The 23,315-nt window shown below is 42.9% G+C and overlaps 1 protein-coding gene across 1 annotated transcript in view; it reads right to left on the reverse strand.

Annotated features, from left to right (window-relative positions):
* Positions 1-5,139: 5,139 nt before the first annotated feature.
* The window catches only part of musk (muscle, skeletal, receptor tyrosine kinase), a gene marked incomplete at its 5' end in the record, with an annotated part of 28,690 nt that continues 10,514 nt past the window's right edge, over positions 5,140-23,315 (reverse strand). Inside the window, 9 exons of the mRNA XM_079552171.1 lie at positions 5,140-5,872; positions 8,907-9,055; positions 10,851-11,042; positions 11,492-11,675; positions 12,160-12,328; positions 18,252-18,340; positions 18,413-18,436; positions 18,850-19,043; positions 19,492-19,755. Of these exons, the coding sequence (XP_079408297.1) occupies positions 5,142-5,872; positions 8,907-9,055; positions 10,851-11,042; positions 11,492-11,675; positions 12,160-12,328; positions 18,252-18,340; positions 18,413-18,436; positions 18,850-19,043; positions 19,492-19,755 (1,996 nt within the window). The 3' untranslated portion in view covers positions 5,140-5,141. The remainder of the gene's footprint in view (positions 5,873-8,906; positions 9,056-10,850; positions 11,043-11,491; positions 11,676-12,159; positions 12,329-18,251; positions 18,341-18,412; positions 18,437-18,849; positions 19,044-19,491; positions 19,756-23,315) is intronic.

Below are 23,315 nucleotides of genomic sequence, written 5' to 3' on the forward strand. Positions count from 1 at the left end.
ACGCACTGGGGCGGTTTGCAGCCGAGTGTGTAGCGGCCGGGATGAGGATCAGCACCTCCAAATCTGAGGCCATGGTTCTCCACCGGAAAAAGGTGGCTTCCCCTCTTCAGGTCGGTGGGGAGTCCTTACCTCAAGTGGAGGAGTTCAAGTATCTCGAGGTCTTGTTCACGAGTGAGGACGGATGGAGCGTGAGATCGACAGACGGATCGGTGCGGCGTCAGCAGTGATGCGGTCGCTGTATCGGTCTGTCGTGGTGAAGAGGGAGCTGAGTCGGGGGGCAAAGCTCTCGATTTACCGATCGATCTACGTTCCCACCCTCACCTATGGTCATGAGATTTGGGTAATGACCGAAAGGACAAGATCGCGAATACAAGCGGCCGAAATGAGTTTCCTTCGCAGGGTGGCTGGGCGCACCCTCCGAGATCAGGTGAGGAGCTCAGCTACCCGGGAGGAGCTCGGAGTAGAGTCGCTGCTCCTCCACGTCGAAAGGAGCCAGCTGAGGTGGCTCGGGCATCTGTTCCGAATGCCTCCTGGTCGCCTCCCGCGGGAGGTGTTCCAGGTATGTCCTAGTGGGACAAGGCCTCGTGGAAGACCCAGGACACGGTGGTGGGACTATGTCTCCGAGCTGGCCTGGTGTCGCCTCGGGGTCCCCCCAGACGGAGAAGGAGAAGGAGAAGGAGGTGTGTGTGGATCGGGAAGTTTGGGCATCTCTGCTGAGACTGCTGCCCCCGCGACCCGGCCCCGGATAAAGCGGAAGAAAATGGATGGATGGATGGATGGATGGGATCGGGGAACTCATGCCCCGATAAACGCCACTGCAGGTGTCGTAGCATGTTGCCTTTTTTTACTCATTAATTGTCCGTGAGAGTAAATACTACGCTGACAGAAAAGACAAAGGGACAGAGGGATATTATATCTATTATGAAAAGAACTGTTTCTTTCATTTGCGCAATATCGCCAAGCTGAGACAGTTGGTCTCAGAAAAAGAGCTGGAGACTATTATTCATGCTTTTGTGTCGTCGCGGTTGGACTATTGCAACAGCCTGTTCACCTGCCTAAATAAAAAGGAGCTGACCCGCCTACAGTATGTTCAAAACTCTGCAGCGAGGCTCCTGACCCGCACTAACAGGACAGCCCATATTACTCCTGTGCTGAAGTCTCTCCACTGGCTATCAGTTGTCTCCAGAGTTAACTTTAAAATTCTGGTTCTGACTTTCAGGGCGCTTCACGGACAGGCTCCAGTTTACATCACTGACCAAATCCAGCGCTACACTTCAGCTCGGAGTCTGAGGTCTTCAGGTCAAAACCTGCTCATGGTTCCTCGGACCCTTTACAAAACCAGAGGAGACAAGTCCTTCAAAGCCGTCGCGCCCCGTCTCTGGAATGAACTTCCTCTGTCACTGCGTTCCCTCGATTCTGTGGAGACTTTTAAAAAGCAACTTAAGACTCATCTGTTTAAAAAGGCTTTCGAGAGCAAATAGAGCTGCCTCTTTGAATACATATTTACTGTCTTTTACTGTTTGTTTTAGTTGCTGTCCACTGTAAAGCACTTTGTGACTTCTGTCTGTGAAAAGCGCTATATAAATAAAGATTACTTACTTACTTGCTTACTTACTTATATTGTACATCCAACTACACAATGGAGAAAATATTTTTCACTCAAACTTGGCTGTAAATACTGCTTAAGTGGCGCTCGCCCACAGTTAGCTTTGTCTGTTAGCCTGCTAGCTTCTCCTTTGTGATTCCATTAATGTGTATTGAGGCCTTCGCCCCGGTACAGGAAAGCTGCAACTGTGGTTTTCTGGCCAGAGACACCAGGGGGAGATGAAATACCCTCCAATCATCCCATTAACACTTGTATTACCCCCAGAGGGACTACAGAAAGGATTTATTAAGGTAAACAAGTTACTAAGTACTTTAAACCAAATATTTCCCAGTAATAACATAAATGATGTGGTGATGGTGATGATGATGATGACGGCCATGGCGATGATAATTATCTGAACTCAGTCCTTTGGCTTCATATTTGCCCCTTGTCCTCTGTCTCATTGTCACATAATCAAATGGCAGACCCTGACTTCACTGATAATGGAAGTGGGGTGTAAAATGCGCAGACAGGCAGACTCGGAGGAGGAAGTGGGAGTGCAGGGCAGTGGTCCACAGTTTAGATATTGCAAAAGACGGATGGGACGGCCCGAGCCAAACTGAGCTCGGCCTTGTCCAAACTGTTTACTCTGGTCATCCGCAGCACACGCACATACTCACACACAAGCACTGTCAACATCCTCCACTGCAGCTCAACGCAACCAGCACCAAGTGTTTATGTCTCCAACAACTGACTGGGGCTGTAATCTGATTCTACTTGCTGCACTTTTCTGGTGGTGCACGTCACGGTTACAGTCCTTACAATCTCGGAAACTGCATGACGGTGAGGCGTGAAAATGAACACATTTTTCTCCTGCAGCGTAGTTTCACATGGTGGTGTTTGAAAACCAATGCACAGCAGGAGTACTTTTGACATTTGGGTTGTTTTAGCTCATTTGCACTTACTACCATAACACAATAATATGAAGGTGTGTGGTCACTGGGAAGCTGCAGGATTATCGCCCCAGATACTGAATTACTTTCTATCAGGGGAGAGGGAATAAGTTGCACCGGACAAGGGTAAAGACCTGCTGCTTAGATAACAGATTTTGGATGCCTGTAGATAAAATATTAATTTTGGACAACAATACCTTAATGTACATTATTATACCCTATACTATTTGAATTATGTGTTATTTCACAATTGCAGCTAAACAAAAATTCTAAATGAAGCATATGGAATTGGAATGTATCTAAACCTTATGTTTGGTTTTGTTTGTAAAGTTTTTATATTCACTGTACTATTAGATACCTAGTTATTACTCGATTGCACATTTTCCGTGAGCGTGGATAGGGAAGTCTGGGCATCTCTGCTCAGACTGCTACTTCCTCAACCAGGCCCCCGATAAAACGGAAGATATATTTTGAATGTAAACTTGACACTTTTGACACGTTTCAAAAAAGGAAGCCTTTTACAATATACAATAAATAGATAGTCTTCTTCTTGACTTGCCGTACATTTACACATTCTTGACTTTACACCAGATTTGCTCATATCTGATCTTCATCTTCTCGTTCTTGATTGAAATTGTGGGATTGAAGCAGTATTGCCTTTTTCCAAGATAACAATGAAAATTCCTGATTTGTTCCTGACTTATTATTATAAAATCTGAAGTTTTTTAGAATTACTAATCAATCACGATCAGAACAATGTTATTTATACTATACAGGCGCGTCTGTCCGACACGGCCAACTACACCTGTGTGGCCAAGAACATCGTGGCCAAGCGCAAGAGCTCCACCGCCGTGGTCATCGTCTACGGATTTCCCATCAACCAGTGCTCCTCCTGTGACCAAAACAGTGAAGATGGCGGCCGCGACACAACGATCTTTCACCAAAGAAAAAAAAGAGTGGAAAAAGAGTGGTGCGCTCTGAATGGGTGCTGCTGCCGGATGCTCTCTCATCGAATGCAATTTCTCCATCTGTGAGATCAATAAAGTATCATCTCTCTCTCTCTCTCTCTTATAATTAGAGAAAAAAAATAACTAATAATTAGAGAAAACAAAAAACTTTATTTGAAAGGTTATTATTACAAATTGTCCACACATTAATTTTTTTTCATTAAAAAAAAACTATCTTTTAAAACAATTTGAAGGCATGTAATTATTTGACATGATTTAAAGGAATAGGCCACCGTTTTTATATACTAAGATATGTTCTTACCTCACTTTAGTCGAGTTAATATATCCCCGTCTGGTCTTTGTCCGTGCGCTCTGTCACGCAAACGGAGCACATACGCAGCCTCTCCCACATGTCACATAGCTCCGAAAAAGCTCACGATAGAAGCTACCAAGCTCTTCCACGTGTTCCCTATTTAAATAAAGTTACGTGAAGTGTTTTCATGCGAAGTATATTTACACAGAAATGTAGCATGTCGATTTTATAAGCAGATAAAAAGGGGGACTATATTGTGAGGCGTAATGATACGAGGAGTAAAACGTCCGCGCAGTAACTCCTAAAGGTTATTGACGGAAGTGAGCGGGGGGAAGTCTTTAGGAGTTACTGCGCGGACGCTGTGCTCCTCGTATCATTACGCCTCACAATATAGTCCCCCTTTTTATTTGCTTATAAAATCGACATGTTACATTTCTGTGTAAATATACTTCGCATGAAAACACTTCACGTAACTTTATTTAAATAGGGAACACGTGGAAGAGCTTGGTAGCTTCTATCGTGAGCTTTTTTGGAGCTATGTGACATGTGGGAGAGGCTGCGTATGTGCTCCGTTTGCGTGACAGAGCGCACGGACAAAGACCAGACGGGGATATATTAACACGTCTAAAGTGAGGTAAGAACATATCTTAGTATGTAAAAACGGTGGCCTATTCCTTTAAATACCTCAAGGTAAATGTATATATATGTACATATACAAAATCAAACTATGTGAATAAAAATGCCCAACAATGGAATCAATAACAATCTTAAAGTGACCACCTGCCACTTTGGAAATATAACTAGTAACAAAACAAACAAAAAACACTGTTCTGCATCTTTCTTATATGGTTCAACAAACTGGCTTTACAGAACATTTCTTCAGAAAACACTAAAACCAAATTACACATCTCTGCAGTTCTGATCAGATTAGAAGTTGCATGGGTAACGAGTATCTGCAGTTCAGCTCACTAACTGACCAATACCAATCGTAGCCTAAAATACTAACCAACAGGGAATTACTAATGATTTTAGGAATGCAAACATTTTCAATAAACCTGCAAATATAGCACCTACAGCACAATCTGTACTGAGACATTCAGTGTAATAATACTGTAACTTGTATTACATACAACTCATATACATTTGATGAGAATGACAGTTTTGCAGGGGTATCTCAATTCACATCAACTTGGGACTTTTAATATAGTACATCCCCAAACAATCTAAAAAATAATGCTGTGATACTGTGAAAATGACTGAAATAACTTTGAAAATAATCATTTCCTTGGGATGGTCACTCTTGGTGTTTACTGTCTCTCAGTGGTCAATCCGATTGTCCCACCTCAGCAGTCTGGCTCCTTCTCCGGGGTCTCTGTCTCTGTGCTGTTGATGTCCACGTTTGTGTTGACCGTGCTCTGGTGCATGCGCTCCAGTATTCGGTGGATGCTGCTGAAGCTGGGCCTATCCGCTGGATGCGTGCTCCAACACAGTCTCATCAGGTTGTACAGCTCCATGGGACAGTTCTCGGGACAGGACAAGATGTGCCCGTCTCTTACGTAATATATGACCTCTTCATGACCCATCCCATAATAAGGCTGCATGCCGTGCGAGAAGATCTCCCATAGAACGACGCCATACGCCCACACATCCGACTCTGTGGTGTAGCGGTTGTAGAAAATCGACTCCGGGGGCATCCAACGAATCGGGATGGCGTCATTCTCATTGGCTTTGTAGTAATCGGCTGAGTAGATGTTCCGAGACAAGCCGAAATCAGCGATCTTCACCACCATCTCCTCCCCGACCAGGCAGTTGCGCGTGGCCAGGTCCCGGTGCACAAACTTGCGCTCCGAAAGATACGCCATCCCCGCGGCGATCTGCTTCGATATGTAAAACTGTTGGTCGCAGTTGAGCCCATGGGATTCAGAGTCGGAGGCGAAGCTGCGAATGGACATGCTGACCCTGCTGACGGCGCGGCTGGACTGGGCCGGGGCGCGCCGCCGGAGGAACTCATTAAGGTCTCCGTGGGCCATGTACTCGAACATCAGGCACATGGGTTTGCCCACTGCGCACACACCTGAGGACAGAGGCATGGGAAGGGTTTCAGAAGTTGGCAGATTGATTGAGCTTTAGTTTTTCGGGAGCTAGAACGATTTTGTAACTACACATACAGAAGTTCAATCAGACTTTCTTTTCCAAGTAAATCCAAAACCCCCACGCTCACAACCAGACTGCTGTCCTAACCCTACAGCAATATCCAAACAAGATACTATATGTAAGATTTACTTGTAAATATTTCATAAACAAAACTCATCTATGTCTCCAGGTAAAAAAGTAAAACATCAAATATTGATTGTACTGATAATTGTACACTGCAAAAAGTATTTAACTAGATCAGTATAAACATCTCAATTTGACCATAATAATCCAAATTTTGGTTGTTTTGACTAGTTAAGAAGATTATTTCACTTGTTCTGAGATGTTTCTGACTCGTTTCGATGCATTTCGTCCTTATTATTTATTTCATTTTCTTTGCCAATGGGGTAAGAAAATTGGTCTTATCTCATTGGCGATTTTACTTTCTTATTTCAAGCGAGATTTACCCTAGAACTGGTCTGAAATGTCCTCAAACAAGCAAAGTGAACTTGGTCCGATCAGGAAAAGTGTCTAAATGAGGGAAAACCGCTCAAAACAAGATACATTTCCTCAATTCAAGTCATTTAAGCCAATGCTTGATATTTACTTTTTGTAGTTTACTGACTGAATGAATGAAGAACTTTATTGTCATTATACAACTTTACAACAAAATAACGTAGATCAGATGTGGGGTTAGTCCTGAGCTGCTGCGACTCAGCGCGCCGCCATTGTGGGCCAGCCTGACCAGCATGTTTTTGGAGGTGTGGGAAACCCGGGACCTTCTAGCTGTGAGGCCAAAGCGCTTACTACTCAGCCAACGTGCCGCTGCAATGGTGATATATTCACAATTACGAATACATTTTAACATAAAGTTGAAGTTGTGTATGTTTGTTTTGTTTCTCAAGACAATTATCCAATCAGAAAGCAAAATGAGTCCCACACTTAGGGTTGCCAGATCCCATGGCTGAAACCAGTTTGGCTAATAACAACTCTGTGATTGAATTATTATATACATTTTAGATGCACGGTTCGATCACTTACTTCCCTTTGACTGCACAAAAACATGTATGCACATCTCTCTTGCCAAGAATAGGCAGCCGGTATAGGTCATCAGCGCTGTTTAACGTCCTTGGAGGTTATGGAGGACAGTTCCCCAGAGAACACTGTCTAAATCTGGCCCCTCTGTGGCCCGCACACATGTCCAAGAGAAACAGGAGCGCACTTCAACGGTAGCTGCCTCAACAAAAGGTCAGTGGTGGGAGGATGAGTTTTGACCCATCGCTAAAAATACTAAATACTAAGACTCCATTATGAGTTCTGAAAAACATACGGGGGTCTGTTTCGGACATCTGGCTGAGCTCACGCTGAAATTTTAGCTCTCATCTGAAGTGTATTATTAGTTCCATGATTGGAGTAATAATTCAATCAACTCATTTGTCGGCGGCAGATTCTAGGTTTGCGAACATGATGCTGACGTAAAAAGGCTAAATGCCAATTGAATATAACTTTACCTTTTTTCACGTTCATTATTGATCTTTGGATACAGACAGGGATAAGCAAATAAGTAGAATTTCCATAATTGTAGCCTGAGCTGTATGCTGTACCAATGGGCCGTGTAGCTGACTAATGTGGACTGGAGTGAAACTGTCTTAATGAGGCTAGTCATGGATTGCAGTGAAGGCTGTGCAGAAAGGATCATGGCATAGAAACAAAATAATGACTTATTAAAAAAAAATGTTTTATTAGATTTTAAGTTTTGTGGGAACCAACCAACTCATCTTCTCATCCCCCATCTGTTTTTGCACTTGCCGATGTACTGATCCAGGGATTGGGGGATGCTATATACGATATGTCAAAAGCAGCTGTGAGTGAGATTTGAAATCTTCCTGAGATTGTCTTGTTCCAGGTAAAGTTGATGTCATCCTTTGAGTGAATTAACAGTAACACGCGAGAGATGGACTTTTTTTTTTAACATAAAAATATATATATTTTTAAAAGGTTGTTTGTGCATGTGATATAATCCGGAAGGAACATGAATTCATACATTTTTAAAATTCAAATATGACACTACGTAACAGTCTAAGAGTTTATCTTGTTTTGTTTTATTAATGGGTTATGTGCACACGCGTCACATGACTTCGGAGTGTATCCTCAGGAGGCGCTGCTCTTCCTGTGTGCTGTTATTTCCCTATGAGTTAGTTGCGGTGTCTTGTCCACACACAAAAAAAGAATAGCTCAAGATTACATGAGTTACTGGTGGACAGTCAGTAGCATCATGCTAAAAACATTGCATCAGGAGCACAAAATTCACTGGAGGATACTTCCGTTCATCGTTGTAGGTGTTTTTGTCTTGATGCTTACAGGTAACACTGAACAAAAATTACAATAGTGCCAAGCATTTGAATGAGCCACTCAAAAATAATCGGCCTGTCTTTAGTATAATGTATTTGAATTTTTGTGGTGTTATTTTTTGATACTAGCTGTTAGCTCTGAGATAAAAAAAATAAAAAAAAGAAGTTATATTTCAATGAACAAAACGTGTCCTGCTGTATCTACATCCAACATAATGTTTTAAACATGTATCCAGTCACATCCCATCAGTATCTCACTGTTCGTGAAGTTGTCTTGAACGATTCATTGATTTGTGCTTGACATTGCTAATCCTTGCTAATCGGTCACATGTTGGACACCAGCCCCCCCCCCCAAAAAAACCCCAAAACAAAACAAAACAAAACCCATCTCTCTTGGGGTACGTAGTCTTGCCAAATATTTATGTCTTCCAAATCTTTAAATTCACTTTACCGACATCTGTTTTTGAGCTAATCCACACTCTCTGCATGTTAAACACAGCTGTTCAGAACTAAACCAGTGACCTAGGAAAAAAATATACTACCTTTGCATTTACAATTTTCTGATTATGAAGATTCAAACTATACGATTAGTTAATTTATGTGGTTTGAGACTCTTGCACCTACCAAGAAGCTTGACGATGTTCGGATGGTCAAACTCCGCCATTAGCGCCGCCTCTCTTTGGAAGTCGTTCTGCATGTCGGCCGATGCCTCCTCCTTCAGCATCTTCACAGCCACCATGGTGAAGGACTCCATTGGCAGCAAACCCGGGGCTCTGCAAGAAATGTCAGTCCGGATGCTGAGCCATGAAGTGTTAAAATAGAACTGAGTGTTTTCTTTAATAACATGCCCGAATCCCAGGAGCTAGCATTGACAGTAGTACACATCGCTCGAGGGGGAGAGCCGCTTCCTGTGGCGTCTCACGAGAAGAATAAATGTTTTATTCTGTACTTAGTTTAGGGAGGAAGACACATGGTGATAAGTCATCCATGGAAAGTGAAGACAGGGATAAATCAGCGATAATAGACTTTTACTGAGTGCCTCTTTAATGTCAGGGGTCATCACACGGAACTAGCTTAAGGTAGCGACACTGGCTCAGTTGGTATAAGAGAGCTTGTAATAGTCCCTTTAAAGGGATATTTCAGGATTTTTGACATAGGGCCTCATTTCCTAGTTATCCAGAGTGTTGCTGGTACCTGGAAATATTTTTTTTGTAATTCATTCAGTTCTTATGTTTGAAGAGTTTCGTGGCGCTAGGCTAATGCAAGGCTAGCACATTTCCCATGATATCAGCTAGCCTGCATTAAAAACAGTCTGACCCGCTTCACAGAGCACCTGAGGCAAATCATTTATAACGCCAGACTAACCATATATATGCTTGTGTCGAATAATTTTAACCATTTTGTATTTAAAATACCGTATATTTGAGCAGCATCAGCTTCGTGTTTGTATAAGCTACGCAGCGGCGGAGTGATCTGCTAGAAAATAGTCCCTCAAAATGCGATCATTCATGTGATGCAAGGTCAGTTATATTCCAAAAATTATTCTATGGACACAGACATTTATATGGTTAGTCTGGCGTTATCAGTAATTTGCCTCTGGTGCACTGTGGAGCGGGTCAGACTGTTTTTAATGCAGGCTAGCTGATATCGTAGAAATACGCTAGCCTAGCACTAGCCTAGCGCCACGAAACTCTTCAAATATAAGAACTCTATGAATTACAAAAACAATATCTCCAGAAATCAGCAACACTCTGGATAACTAGGAAATGAGGCCCTATGTCAAAAATCGTGAAATATCCCTATAAGCCAGGGGTGTCCAAAGTGCGGCCCGGGGGCCAAATGCGGCCCTCAGACCAATTTTTCGTGGCCCTCTGCCTTTTTGCTGAATCGGGACACATCATCAGAGATAGTCCTTTTTATTTGAAATGTAATAATTCCATACAATTCTAACCTAACAACTAACCGTTTACTGTGAGACAGAGCTGGCATGAAGGTTTTGAGCAGAAATAAAGGTGTGGCAATTTAAACCTCTGCTAGTCAAAAGTTTTGCGGCACTAACTAGGCTACTGATCTATGGCCCTTTCACCCAGTGTACGCTTCAGTATGCAGTCCCCCATGAAAAAAAGTTTGGACACCCCTGCTATAAGCACTAGGTGGCTCGTAGCGAAAATTGCCCTTTACATTTGGCCCAACTTATCTGGAGTAGTAGATAGAAATCACCCTGTCACACCTCGGTAACAATCCTCAAAACTTTAGCAAGGGCCTAAGGAAAGCAGAGACTATAGACACCAAATCCCAAAACAGAAAGACCCCACCAGCAACATGGAATCAAATGAAACTCCGTGACAATGAATTTAAACTCTGCTGACGTATCTTGCAGGACCACACTGACATTTGAACAGCATTGGTGTGAAGTAAAGCCGACACCTGTATGTGCTGTATGTGTCACTTTGTAAATGACGCAGTAGTCCTCAGCACACTGGCGGCCTGGCCTTGTCACGGTTTGTCGGCCAACGCGCCAGAGCATTCTCAGCATTACACTCTGCTCTATTGTGCGGTCAGACTCACCGAGCCTGGAAAACCCTTCCGAAAGCTCCCTCTCCGATGTCCCGCACGTATTGGATGTTGTTCCGAGGATATTCCAGGGCCAGCAGTTTGGAGTTGAGGAGCAGAGGGACCCGTTGGTACATGGGGTTGGGGTGAAGGCGATCTAGCAGCATCTCTGACGGGAGGGTGGTCAGCGTTGGGGTTTCCATCACTCTGCAAGCCAGACATACATAAATAGTAAGTTAGAACAAAGAAACTAGAGCAGGAGGAGCAAAAACTTTGTCCTATATTTTATTGGACCTACGCTGCCTGTGGGCAAACTTACATTTATTTATTTGTCATGCAGTTTTATGCCAGATATAGACATGGAGATGTGTGTTCAAACATTCTTCTGCTGACAACTTTTGAAGCAACGTGTGAATAAAACTCTACAGATGTTGTTTTGTAAAATCACAAGTTCTACAGAGCCCTCGATCGATTGAGTTCATGCTTTTCTGTGAGGTCAAGAATAACAGATAGCCATAAATGTTGTTCAAATATGATCCTGAATTCACGTGGATCCTCAGAGGTCCATAACTGCACATTCAGATTTGGCAGCCACAATAAAAAGGTCACAATAAAATATGCAGCTGGGTTGAAAACGGTTTGTCAGATTGTTTAACCTCTTCCTGTTCCTCCACTGTTTCCGGCGTCTATGGCAGGCCAGAATGGCCACAGTGAAGAAGACAGCGGCAGCCAGTGACGTCATGACGATCACGATGACGGACATGGAGTAAGCTGGGGAGGTGGAGGTCACAGGCGGGACACGGGGGATGAGACGAGGAGGAGAGGGCTCGGGCTGAAACACTACAACGACAAAGTAATGCACGGACGTTTATCAATGTCAGTTTAACTCAAAATTATACTTTTTGTTTATTTTAGTCCAAACATACAGTAGTGAAAATAGAATATAGTAACAAAGCAATAACAGAGTAAAAACCTTGTCTTTGATTAAGTAAAAACTTTCAGTCTTTCCAAGCTGAAGTGCAGTGTCCCACGAGGATCGGTTTTAGGCTCTTAGCTTTCCACTTGGTTGGTTAATGCAGTCTCAAAATGTATGCTGAAAACACTAAAATTCACTTGCTTACCTCAATATTAACAACTTCTAGAAATAGTAGGCACTAGCTTTTTCAGAATTACCCATGTTTTCATTATAATGTATATGTTTTATTTTAAATAACTAAGGTACCTGTTGCTTTTGTGGATACACTTTTGTGTTCTCAAATAATGTGATGTAAAATTGTGTGGGAAAAAAAGCTAAAGGATTTTTTTTTTTCTTTAACAGTGTTACCTCTCTCAATTTCTCCACACTGAGGCACAGCGCAGTACTCCCAGCGGATGTTGGGATTGGTTGTAAAACACCAGGGTTTCTCACTAATGCCTCCAGGATTCCGGCAGAAGTTTTCCGAATGCGTTAACTCGGGAATGACGTCCACAGATAGTCGATGCTGATGAGGATCCTGTAAGACAGTATAATTGGATATGAAGCAAAAACAAGTTAAGTACAGTATATTATGAAATGTAGTTTGTTTTGTGTGCAGGACTCCCTTTATTTAGTTACAATAGCAGCCCATCCTCCTTGTATTATATCTCTAAAGTTGTTAGGAGCCTGGAACCTATTATTAACAATATTTACATTTTCCACAAATCGAATGGGATAACCTTAAACACATAATGTTGTCTTAACAGTAAACCCCACACAGCCAACGTGCCCAAAGGAAAACTCCCTACGCTTTTAAAACATGTTTGCTTATTACATTATCCTATAATCTCAGAACAGACCCTAAGTTTTCTTAGAATTCTAAAGACTTAAACAGGAAAACCAAAAAGGACAGATCTTAACTTCTCCTGGAAATGACTGGTCAAAGAACGCAAAACATATTTGGTGAGAGCCCCCAAAGTGGAGTTCAAGGTAAAAGAAACTGCTGTATCGTGACAGACACTGAGAGCTGTCTGCTTATTTCCAAAATCCCCAGCGCCAGCTCAAACACTGAACATCTGGTGTCTTTGTGTGTTCAGATACTCATCACAAGATCAACTCAGCGGCCAGTCCTGCGAGAGGAGCAGAAAGATGGGTTTCACCGATTGGCCCATTGTGTCCGTTTCCCACAGGATCGAGGTCAAATATAACACTCTTTTAAGCTAATGGTCCTAACACGCACTGGAGGTACTTCAAATAATCATCCGAACTTTAACAACAGTCAGAGGTATTCGTTTTGGTTTGCAGGGAGGTTAAATGTAAGACAAAGGCCCATATGGTTTGCATGTCACACAGTACAAGAACCTACAGCAACTATATTGGTGTAGTAAACAGTTTAATGCTATACAAATACAAGAAAGCCTGCTCAATCATTTGCACAGTGTCACACATGTTACATGTGCTTCCTCATCTGAACAAGCGAAGCCCACATCTCTACAGAAGGGGTGTGATTTAAACAGGACACATGAGGGGAAGAGACAAAACAGTGCGCTCTTTTAAATATTATCATCTCACGACATGGCCCAAACAAACCCTAGTCCACATTGCTAATTCATCGTCTATGTTTGACCCTCAAACCTGGGAAAGACTTGCGTGAGTGAGCCACCTGATTGCCTCTGAATCCTGATCATGAAAGAAAAACACTGTTGTGACTTGCTAATATGCCACTAACACACCCAGTATGTCCTGAGGTCTGTAAAAGCAAAACATATGTAAGGAAAAAGAAGGGCTTTATTAAAGTAGTATTTCAGCTGAAGGCCATCTGTGTGTCCAAGACTGCTCCAGTTCAATCCTTCCAGTCACGTTATTATTGCACTTAAAGGAGGAAATGCAGACTTTGATGTGGGTCTGGATCTTAATCATCCAAATAAAGCTACAGTGTTGAACATAGCAGACTTTTCATCCTATATGAATAAGCAGCGCTCAGCGGCAGATCCGAGTCACGGCTCAGGATATGAGCGCTGCATGATGTCACTGTATTTTCTCTGTAAACCCAGACTTCAGCGGAGACAAAACATCAGCGGATGAAAAAGGGATTAAGTGCCTTTTGCTGCTACCACATAAGCACCATTTTGAAGAATGTAGAGCAGAGATGTAAAGCCATTAGGCAAAAGGAATGGCGTAAATGAATGGTAATTTGTTTCAGGAACTGTCAGAAACGAGTAACAGATATCAAATTAAACAACAGGATTTAAGAGCCTCCAATAAGGAAGTCAATGCTAAAAGAATGACTGCAACCAAATGAATGGCCAGGTTAGTAAGTTGTATTTCTTTTCTTCTTTCTCCAACTGATTTATTTGAGTTTCCAATGATCCATTCGCTTTATCTGTTTCTGTGTCGCTCAAATCACTTCAGCCCCCTTTGGCTCAGCCCACAGGTGGTGCGTCCAGGACAGGCGCTCCTTCAGGCTGACGCAATGAAACGGGCCCTATTGGTCTCTCATCATTAGGGGCTTCTGAATTGCTCTTTGTCTGACCCGTCGCTTAGGACCAGTTTGCCATGGGAGCCACAACACAGCTCATGGATCATTTGGGGCGCTCAACCCCTCTACCACGTTAAGGCGACGGCTCAAGGAAGGGTTAAACGGGACAGTCAGCTCAGAGCAAGGTTCTATGCTGGGGTCGGGACGCAAAAGTGGGTCGCTGGACCAATTTTTAGTTAGTTGTGGCACTTTGTTGGTAGTCTTCATTATTGCTTCATTCAACAGAACTCTGAAGAAATATTGTTTTTGCTTCATGGCGCTAACAAGGCTAAAATGCAAAATACTTTTTTCATATTAGAAAATCATGTTTTTGTGTATGAGTCGTGGCTTGTGATGTGGGTCACAAAGCTGCTGCAGCTGAGAACGACAGGCCAGAGAAGTTTGTTAAGCTGTCATCCACTTCTATTCATTCGAATCTCTTCATTTTACTACTAGCATACGGACAGCCTTTGGGAAAGAGTAAGACACTTTGTAGTTGGTATACAAAACACACATCAGAGTGCTTTTGCCACTCTAGTGGACAAGCCTGGCGACTTACATTAAGGTTTATCAGATGATTCTACTTTATAAATTGCAAGAATCATATGACAGAATCTACCAAATCAATATTAGCCACTGTGACTTCTGTCAAAGAGGCAAAAGAAAGAACGAAGCCTAATATTGGGAACCTCTGATTTATGTCGAGCTATATTTGAAAGCAGGCCAACACCATTCCACAATCACGTGTGGCCATTTTCGCACATATTAAATCCTGACTTTATCTTCGACTTTTATGCGCATACACACGTTTTACGATTCACGACTCGGAACATCTAAAGCGGAGCATGTGTGAAAGGCTGGGTGAGAGGGAGGAAGGGGCGACTTGTCTGGGGCTAATTGTGAATTGCATAATGGGGCTCTAATGTTGGATGACTTTCATGTAATACTCCGGGGCTGTGAACACTGCAGGATTCTGTGCAGCGTATGCGTGTGAAGGCTAATAGCTTCCAGAGCCAGGATGTGAGTGGGGCGGCCCCTCCCTCGATGCTGACCTGGCAAGGACACAGCAGCTATAGCACAGGAGAGCAGTAATGGCAATACAACAGACCCCTCTCCTCAAGTCCTGGCAGCGAGGCCACAAAGGAGCTGTGGGAGTGTGGCCGCCGCGCATGCATGAGAAAATGACGGTGCACATGTTAGCACTTAAGGATACGTAGCTCGGTTTATGAGGAAAAGTTCAGTAGTTAAAGGCAAGACATTAAGCGTCTGTGAGAGAGCATCCATGAGAACACGGTCAGAAAGTGAAGGCAATGGTTGACATGTGGGTATTTACTTCTCAGGTCCTAAGTGAAGTATTATTCAGACATGTTAACCCACTTGGGCACCTCAGCTTTGGCATTCCTCATAGTGCAATGTGAAGTACGGAAATACCTCCCGGGAAAATGGCGCAGAGCACATCACACGTCACTGGCCAATATCTCACTGGCCATTGTCCAGTCATTGGAGAATATCTTACTGGCCATTGTCCAGTCATTGGAGAAAAACCAGGACAAACTCCAGGATACAGTTCCAAAGAGAATACAGGGACACAGGACTGTAGTGTAAGATCATCTGCCTCACGAGACATGGCTGACCCCTTGTACCGGACCACGCCACACAGCCAGCAAAGTTCTTCACAGTATGAAGAGAACCGGTGAGTGTGGGAAATCAAGAGGGCTACAAGGCAAAGTCAGTTCACCCCTCTGTCTTTCTCATGTCTAAGCGCAAATACAGGATCCCCCACAGTGGGACAATGGTAAATTTATACCTCAGGCACCTCACCTTAGGCACTTTACATCAAGGAACCGCTCAGCCATACTGTACACACTCTCATCCATACACCAATGTAAAGACAAGCTGGGTGAAGTGTGTTTCCCAAGGACCCAATGACAGTGTGCACATGGGGGAGCCAGAATTTGACACGATGGCCTTGGATTGCAAGAGGAAAAGGGGGAAGACAAGGCATGTTAAAGGCATCCGTTTATTATGATAAGATATATTTAAAATCCATAGCATTGGTTCAGCAAATACAGTACACACTATTAAACTTAGTGACTCATGATTGCTTTAAGTCCAGCCTTGGAAAGACCATGTGAGATTGTTATTTTTCTAGTAATTCAATCAGGCAACGCAGCAACAATTTGAAAGTTAGACATTCAACGTAGCCCGGTTTATGGGGAATACTGGGGCTGTTAGATGCATCCATGAGTGTCATCCATTCTGGTCAGAGGGTGAAACCAGAGGGATTGCACTGTTCACATGTGGGCTCTTAGTCTAAGAGATAAAGCCGAAGGGAGGATTCTATAAAGCCTGAATATTTTACAAGTGTTTATGTTAAAGACATCAGTTGGATATCTATTAAATCCAATTGCATGTAGGATCTGTTAGGCAGCTACACACACTATTCAACTGTGTAACTCAAGCTTGAATGAAGTCACGCCTGGGGATGCATTTAGTGATAGGTTTGCGTTTACATGACCTCACAAGATTCTGTCGAGAGGTAAAAAGAACTATGGTATTGGTCAAAATGCAGATTTTTTTGCCATGTTTTTTGGCCAATACTTCGGACATTTCAGGTACAGTTCCACATGAAACAAAAACGGTCACAATGGTCAAGGACAAGGCCACCATCTTTGCATACTGAGTAATGTTCTTACCTTAGCTTAGATGAGTTGATGCGTACCTGTCTGGTCTTTACGTGTGCGCTCAGTCACGCAAAAAAACCCCAAAGATGTTAGCATAAGCCTCTCCTTCGACGTCTGCATATTAAAGTCAAAGTGCTCCTTACACTATAGTACCACTTTTATCCGCTTAGAAAATCGACATGTTTAATATTGGGTGACTTTACTTGGATCGTAGAGCCGCTCATGTAAACTTATTTCAATAGGGAAAATGTAAAAGACCTTGGTCACTTCTAACTTCCAACCTTTGGCCCCATAGAGGAGAGGAGGAGAGGCTAAAGGCCAAAAACATCTCTGGTCTTTTTGCGTGACAGAGCGCACGCGTAAAGACCAGGCAGGTACGCATCAACTCGTCTGCGCTCAGGAAAGAACATAACTCAGTATGCATAAACGGTGGCCTGTTCCTTTAAGTGTCCCAAAAGTGATGGCAAAAGGTCTCAAAGGCTTGTCCACCTGCATTAGGCACTCAAAGCACTTCACAGCAAGGAACCAATCCCCCATTCACGCTCTCATTCATACAGACACTGGAGGCCAAGAGGCTGAAGTGTCTTGCCAAGGACACAACGACAGTGTGCACGGGCGGGATTCGAACCTTCTGATCATGAGACGACCCGCTCTACCATCTGCACCAGGTTTATGAATCCAATCACATCCAAATAATGACCAGTTTCAATATTTGTCCATTTTCTTTTTGGAGATTTCTTTCAGATTATAACATCATCACATTCCGAAACGTGAACTCAGCCTATTTGGAACACTGTTTTTCACTGTTTCAGTGCAGAATGGCTCCGGGGATATGGACTTGAAATGTCAAGAACACTTTTGGATCCTCACTCTCAAGCAACATTATCCAGGAAATACAGATTGAAGCTCTTAGTTGAAAAAAAAATTACGAATGTGAACAGGATTATCAAAACTGCCTGAATGAAGTGATTTTTTTTGTTTTAATTAACCAACATTATAAACCTAAAAATATTAATTTTGCTTTATACATCTCTCAATGTTGAGAAAACTGATGCTTTCAAACGATAAACTTTACAATGCTGAATGGAAATTCCAATAAAACACGCGGCCTTTCAATCTCAGTCCCCCTATAGTAAAGTCAACCAACTATAACCCAGAGAAATACAGCTTTGCCCTATATTGCATTACAAAATTAATACAAATACAAGATTAATACACAAAAAAGAGCAACACTGTATTAACCAAAAGTCTTGCGATACCTGTTGGCTCCATGGCTGACATGGGATTCCTGATCTGGTTATGTTTACGTCTCCCTGGTAGAAACGCCCTTTGTCGTTGTAGCAGAAAGCTGGTGCACGTGGAAAAATGCAAAATGTTAGACCAGCTATAACTTCAGCTTACGCAAAGCACAAGGACTCACCTGTGACTTCATCTCTCTTGATGTCTGAAAAAGGAATACAAATAAGATTTTCAGATCAGCTGTTTGTTGCATTTTCATTATATTAAAGGTAAACCATTACTACAGAATAGTGTGATGCACAGACAGTGGAGTGAAGTAGTCCAATGTTCTCAAACTCTAAATATTTGGCTCTCTGAATCCTAGATCAAATTCAGGTTCATAACAGGACTAAAGCAGGACTATAATTGTACTATAATAGGCATAAGTCAAAAGAATAATTGGGCATCCGAACCACAGCTTGAGAACCGTGGGTGTGATGTTATTCAGAACTAGCTTACCCTCGAAATGATACACAAACATTTATGATGAACTACTTCATTGCACATCAGAATGGATTATTACTGAATATCAGCTGGCCTGGTGTTTGGTGCAGTTCATAAGTGTAATGATACTCATACCTACAAAGGGAACATGTGTGCAAGCGTCCGGGTCACCATGGAGACTGGGTAGGGTCAGGCATTTGGGGAGGTGTAAAGTGGGAGAGAGAGCCCCGCTGAGAGGACCATAGAGACCAGACTGGACTGAAGTGGCACTCTCCAAAATTAACCACTCCTTGTGGCAATACAGCTCCTTCACTGCCAGGCAATGTTCCCTGTCACACACACGGACATTTTAGGGGGTAAAAAAATATAAACTGCTTAAACAAAAGTTAGAGGAAGTATTAGAGTTTTAATCATCCACTGAACACTGAACATCCTTTATCAGTGAGCTCAGTCCAGTCGACGATTAAAGCTTCACTACGCTAGAAGGTTTTATTGTAAACAAGACCCCATGGAGCCTGGCTTTTTGTTTCTTCAAAGGGACGTTGTTGCCTCATACTATAGAGATTTGATAGCTGTTAATATTATCCCTAAGATGCCATCAAATGCTTAATAACTGTGATCACCATCCAGCCCAATATTGCCCTGCCTCTCTATCGCTTAGAAAACCAAAGGTAGCATGTTATAGTTTGTTAGTTTTTTGTGTGAGACACAGGTTGAAAGTCACGTATAATGGCATCTGCAATTTTCATCTGAACTATTCAAATGTTGTTTACGCACCTGCAGACTGGTTTGGGAGCCGGTCCTAGGCCTGAAGGATTGCAGTCTGGGAAAGCGGAGTGGCAGAGAAGCGATCGTACAGCTGGGCCGCACGTGGCACTGAGGCCCTCCAACTCGTTCCACCAGCTCTGCACCAGGTACTCCTGCATGTCCTCGGGGTCCGACAGGGACGAGTTGAAGAAGACCAGGGAGTCGTCACGGAGCACGCCCCGACACACGTCCCCTCTATAGGCACTGCAGTAACCGGTCACCCCCTTGTAGAGTCTGGAAAACAGTGATACATGTTCACCCTTATGAACACTAGGACTAATCAAGCAATCACCAAATCACCAACTAGTCCCTTTGAAATAAAGATGCCAATTAAAGCTTTGTAATTTATATAGTACTAGTCCAGTACTACAAAGTGGGGGTCAGGTACAATATTTTCTTTCTTTTTTTGCGGTCTGAGTTGCGGGCGGGTTAGTTGAAAACGTCGGTTGGGTGTGGGCTGTTTATACATTGACCCGCTCATCACTGGTATCTACCCAGCCCTGTCTGGCCGCTGCATGCGACACGATATGGGTTTCAACGTCTAGCCTTTCCATAGCAAAAGCATGTATGCTGGAATACACATTACTGAAGGAATAACAGAGCCACGATGAGAACAATGTGGACAAATGCTGCCTTTTGGTGGGGTTTTTGGCATTGTTTAGAGGTGCCAAGGCAAATACTTAGGAAAGAAGCAGCTAAAGACAAACTATGAAAGTAAGCTACATGCTAATGTTATGCTAACAGCAGCTAAAGTTATGCTAAAGCGGCTAAATGATATCGTCTGCTAAATGAACTGTTTCAACGGCAGAATGATGTGAAATATCATATCCCATATGACCTGCATGTTTTAGTGAGAGCCGTCCTCTCTCCTCTGGCCAATCCGAGGCCAGCAGTCTGCTTACGTCACGTTACTATCAGCTCAGCGCTATTTGGCCACAGCCCGAGGTCGGTCCTAAAAACTGGTTAACCCGGATTAGTCCTGGCCAGGGCAGTTGGGACGTGCACCTAACAGGGTAGACTGTTGGGCTGAGTTGGGCCTGCCATTGGAAATATCTCATATGCATGTCAAAGAATGTATACTGAAAAAACAGGACGTTCAAGGAATTCAGCATAGATACAGACGGCATCACTGGAATCGCCCATATATGGTCATTTTTGAAAACAGTTAAGGGGGAAAACTATTTTGAAAAAATGTATATTTTCTCTAATTATTCAAAAACTACTGAAACAAACGCTGAAATATGAACATAGTTTCTACTAAATAATGATACAAAGACATGGAGAGGAGCAAAGTGGTTCAACAGCCCATAAATACATGAATAACGGACAATGCTAACTTCATGCTACATGTTAGCATCGGGCTAATACTAACGGTTAGCTAGCGCTTGCTACAACTGCTTTTTTTTCACTTCTACTGAACAATCTGCTGTGAGAAAATTTCCATATGGACCCGATTTACACTGGACTTTATTTGTGTGTGATAAATAAGTTGATATTCCACCAGAAAATGGCAAAAAGGAGTGGAAAATTGTGCTTCTCTAAAGATTCTATTTTCCCCCTTGGCGAGGCCACGCCCCCTTCTATGACGAGATGCCGTCTGTATCTATAGCCACATATCTAAAATGAAGGGTGTTGCCATGGCACTCCACCGGAACTACTGTCTAGCTCTGGTGGCCCTATTGTAATAGGGAAGGGAAGAATCCTACATTTTTTCCCAATACCTCAACGATATCGATACCTAAACAATGACTTTTATACTAGCATATTTGTCATCTACAACCAGAAACAACCAGAAACAACTTCCTTACATGCATTTTTTCGGTAGGCCTACCTGCTTTTGATACTTTTATTTCGATACCAGTTGTACTTTAACTTTTTTCCAATGTAAATGAGGCTCATAGTTTTGTGGTTTAAATTGTTAAACGTATTGCACATCCATATGTGCTATACATATGTGTGTTAACCTGCAAATATGGCATGCATCAAACAGAGACCATCTAGTGAAGAGGTTCATATTTCTGTTAATATTTCAATGAAATTATATCCTGACAAAGACAGATGGGCCTCCCTGTGTGGAGGACACTGTGTCTGATTTTCTTTTTCATTTTAACTTATAATCCTTTTTTTCATTCTTTCAGTTAAGCCTCAGCAAAACCTCAAAATGTAAAACGTGGGATTCAGGCTTTTTGTCCGCAAATTTTTTTTTCAGATTTCAGATTTGTTTAACTGCTCTATTTACGTTTCAGTACAGTCTGGGCTTGTCCATGTCTAACCCAGGTTTAATGCGTTTTTTAGAACACATTTAGGGCCAGATCTTGTGACTGGCGCAGTCCGTGCGCAAATCTAAACGCAACGTGGTACACGCGCGATCTTGCATGTGGCGCAGGTTTTGCGCTAAAGGCTGCGCTGCAAGGGAGAGGGTGTTATTTAAGAAAAAGAGGCGTGGTTCATTACAAGCAGCACTACTCTTCTATGGCAACCTTCACATTATGTTCCTCTTTACATCCCACTGCCTTGTCTTCTTCCTTTGAATCGATGTCAAATTGAAAACAAAAGCGAAATTGCCTTTGTTTGTTCGAGCGTAGGATACCACGGGCTTACTTTCTACAGTAGATCAACACCACAACACAACACCAAAACAACAGTTTTCCATAAATAAACCACACATGCCTTCAAGTGCCACAACACCACGTCTGATCTGAGTTTTAAGGTGACATTTCCATCGTGTGTCAATCTTTACCTCCTGATGATGCTCCTTGTGTAGCTACAGCTCAGGGCGCATAGCAACTTTTTTTTTCTTTTCCAATTCAGCCGCTCCAAGAATCCTGTAGCTGTAGCGCAAATGTTCCAATACGCTACAGTATTCTTGCAACTGATCAGTTAAATCCTGTACTTTTCGTAACTTTGCACATTCGAACGGTGTCCAACGCGAGGCTGCTGCCTCTCTGTCCCGCTCGCTCACCTTGGATCTGCAGCGAGTGGCTGCAGCAGCGGAGGGACAGTTTTATTTCTTTAATCTTACTAAACTAAACATTGCGCGTTGTATCACGCATGTTACGCGTTTACAATGCGAGTCTGTGCCCCCCTCCTGTCCTGCCCTCTTTTTGCGCCAGGTATGACACTGAAGATTGCAAGGAGCGCCACCCCTCTGCGTATTCGTCTTCTCTACAGCCTGTGCTATGAACCACAAGATCTGGCCCATAGTCTTATCCTGGTGGCACAAGGAAAGCCAATGGTGTATTTGGTGTGAAAACTCCCACATTTTTTTTTCTTCTTCTTTTGGCGCTTATGGACGCTCTTAAATCATCCATGCCATGAGATGAACTTTATGGGTAAAATACAATGCACCCCTTGAACCTGTTCTGTGTCCTTTGCTCTGTCCGCATCCCTCTGAACTTTACAGCTGTGAGTTCTCCCAGGCCAGATGTGGCTCTGCTGGGGAGGAGGCTCATTGACCACAGCTACAGACTACATTAAATCCAGTCAGACTTGTAAATCAGTCAGCTCACCGCTCAGCCAGGCATTTGTTTCTCCTCCATCATTTGTTCCTCACAATCACACATTTTACATGCTGCCCTTATAAGCTCCAGATGTGTGCACATGGACAGAAAATATTTTGAAATAGGCTCGGTTTTTTAAAAGCCCTGTTTTGTCCTCCTTTATTGTATTATATATGCAGTGATTTGTGGTCCATGTAGATATAAAGCCTCTTTATTTGCTTGTGAGCTTGCAGGCTAGTTTTTTGTTAGCATAGAAATGCGGAATTTTGGGAATGAGTTTAGGCACAAGCAGCT

This window comes from Gobius niger (assembly GCF_951799975.1).
Source record: "Gobius niger genome assembly, chromosome: 2".
Taxonomy (NCBI): domain Eukaryota; kingdom Metazoa; phylum Chordata; class Actinopteri; order Gobiiformes; family Gobiidae; genus Gobius; species Gobius niger.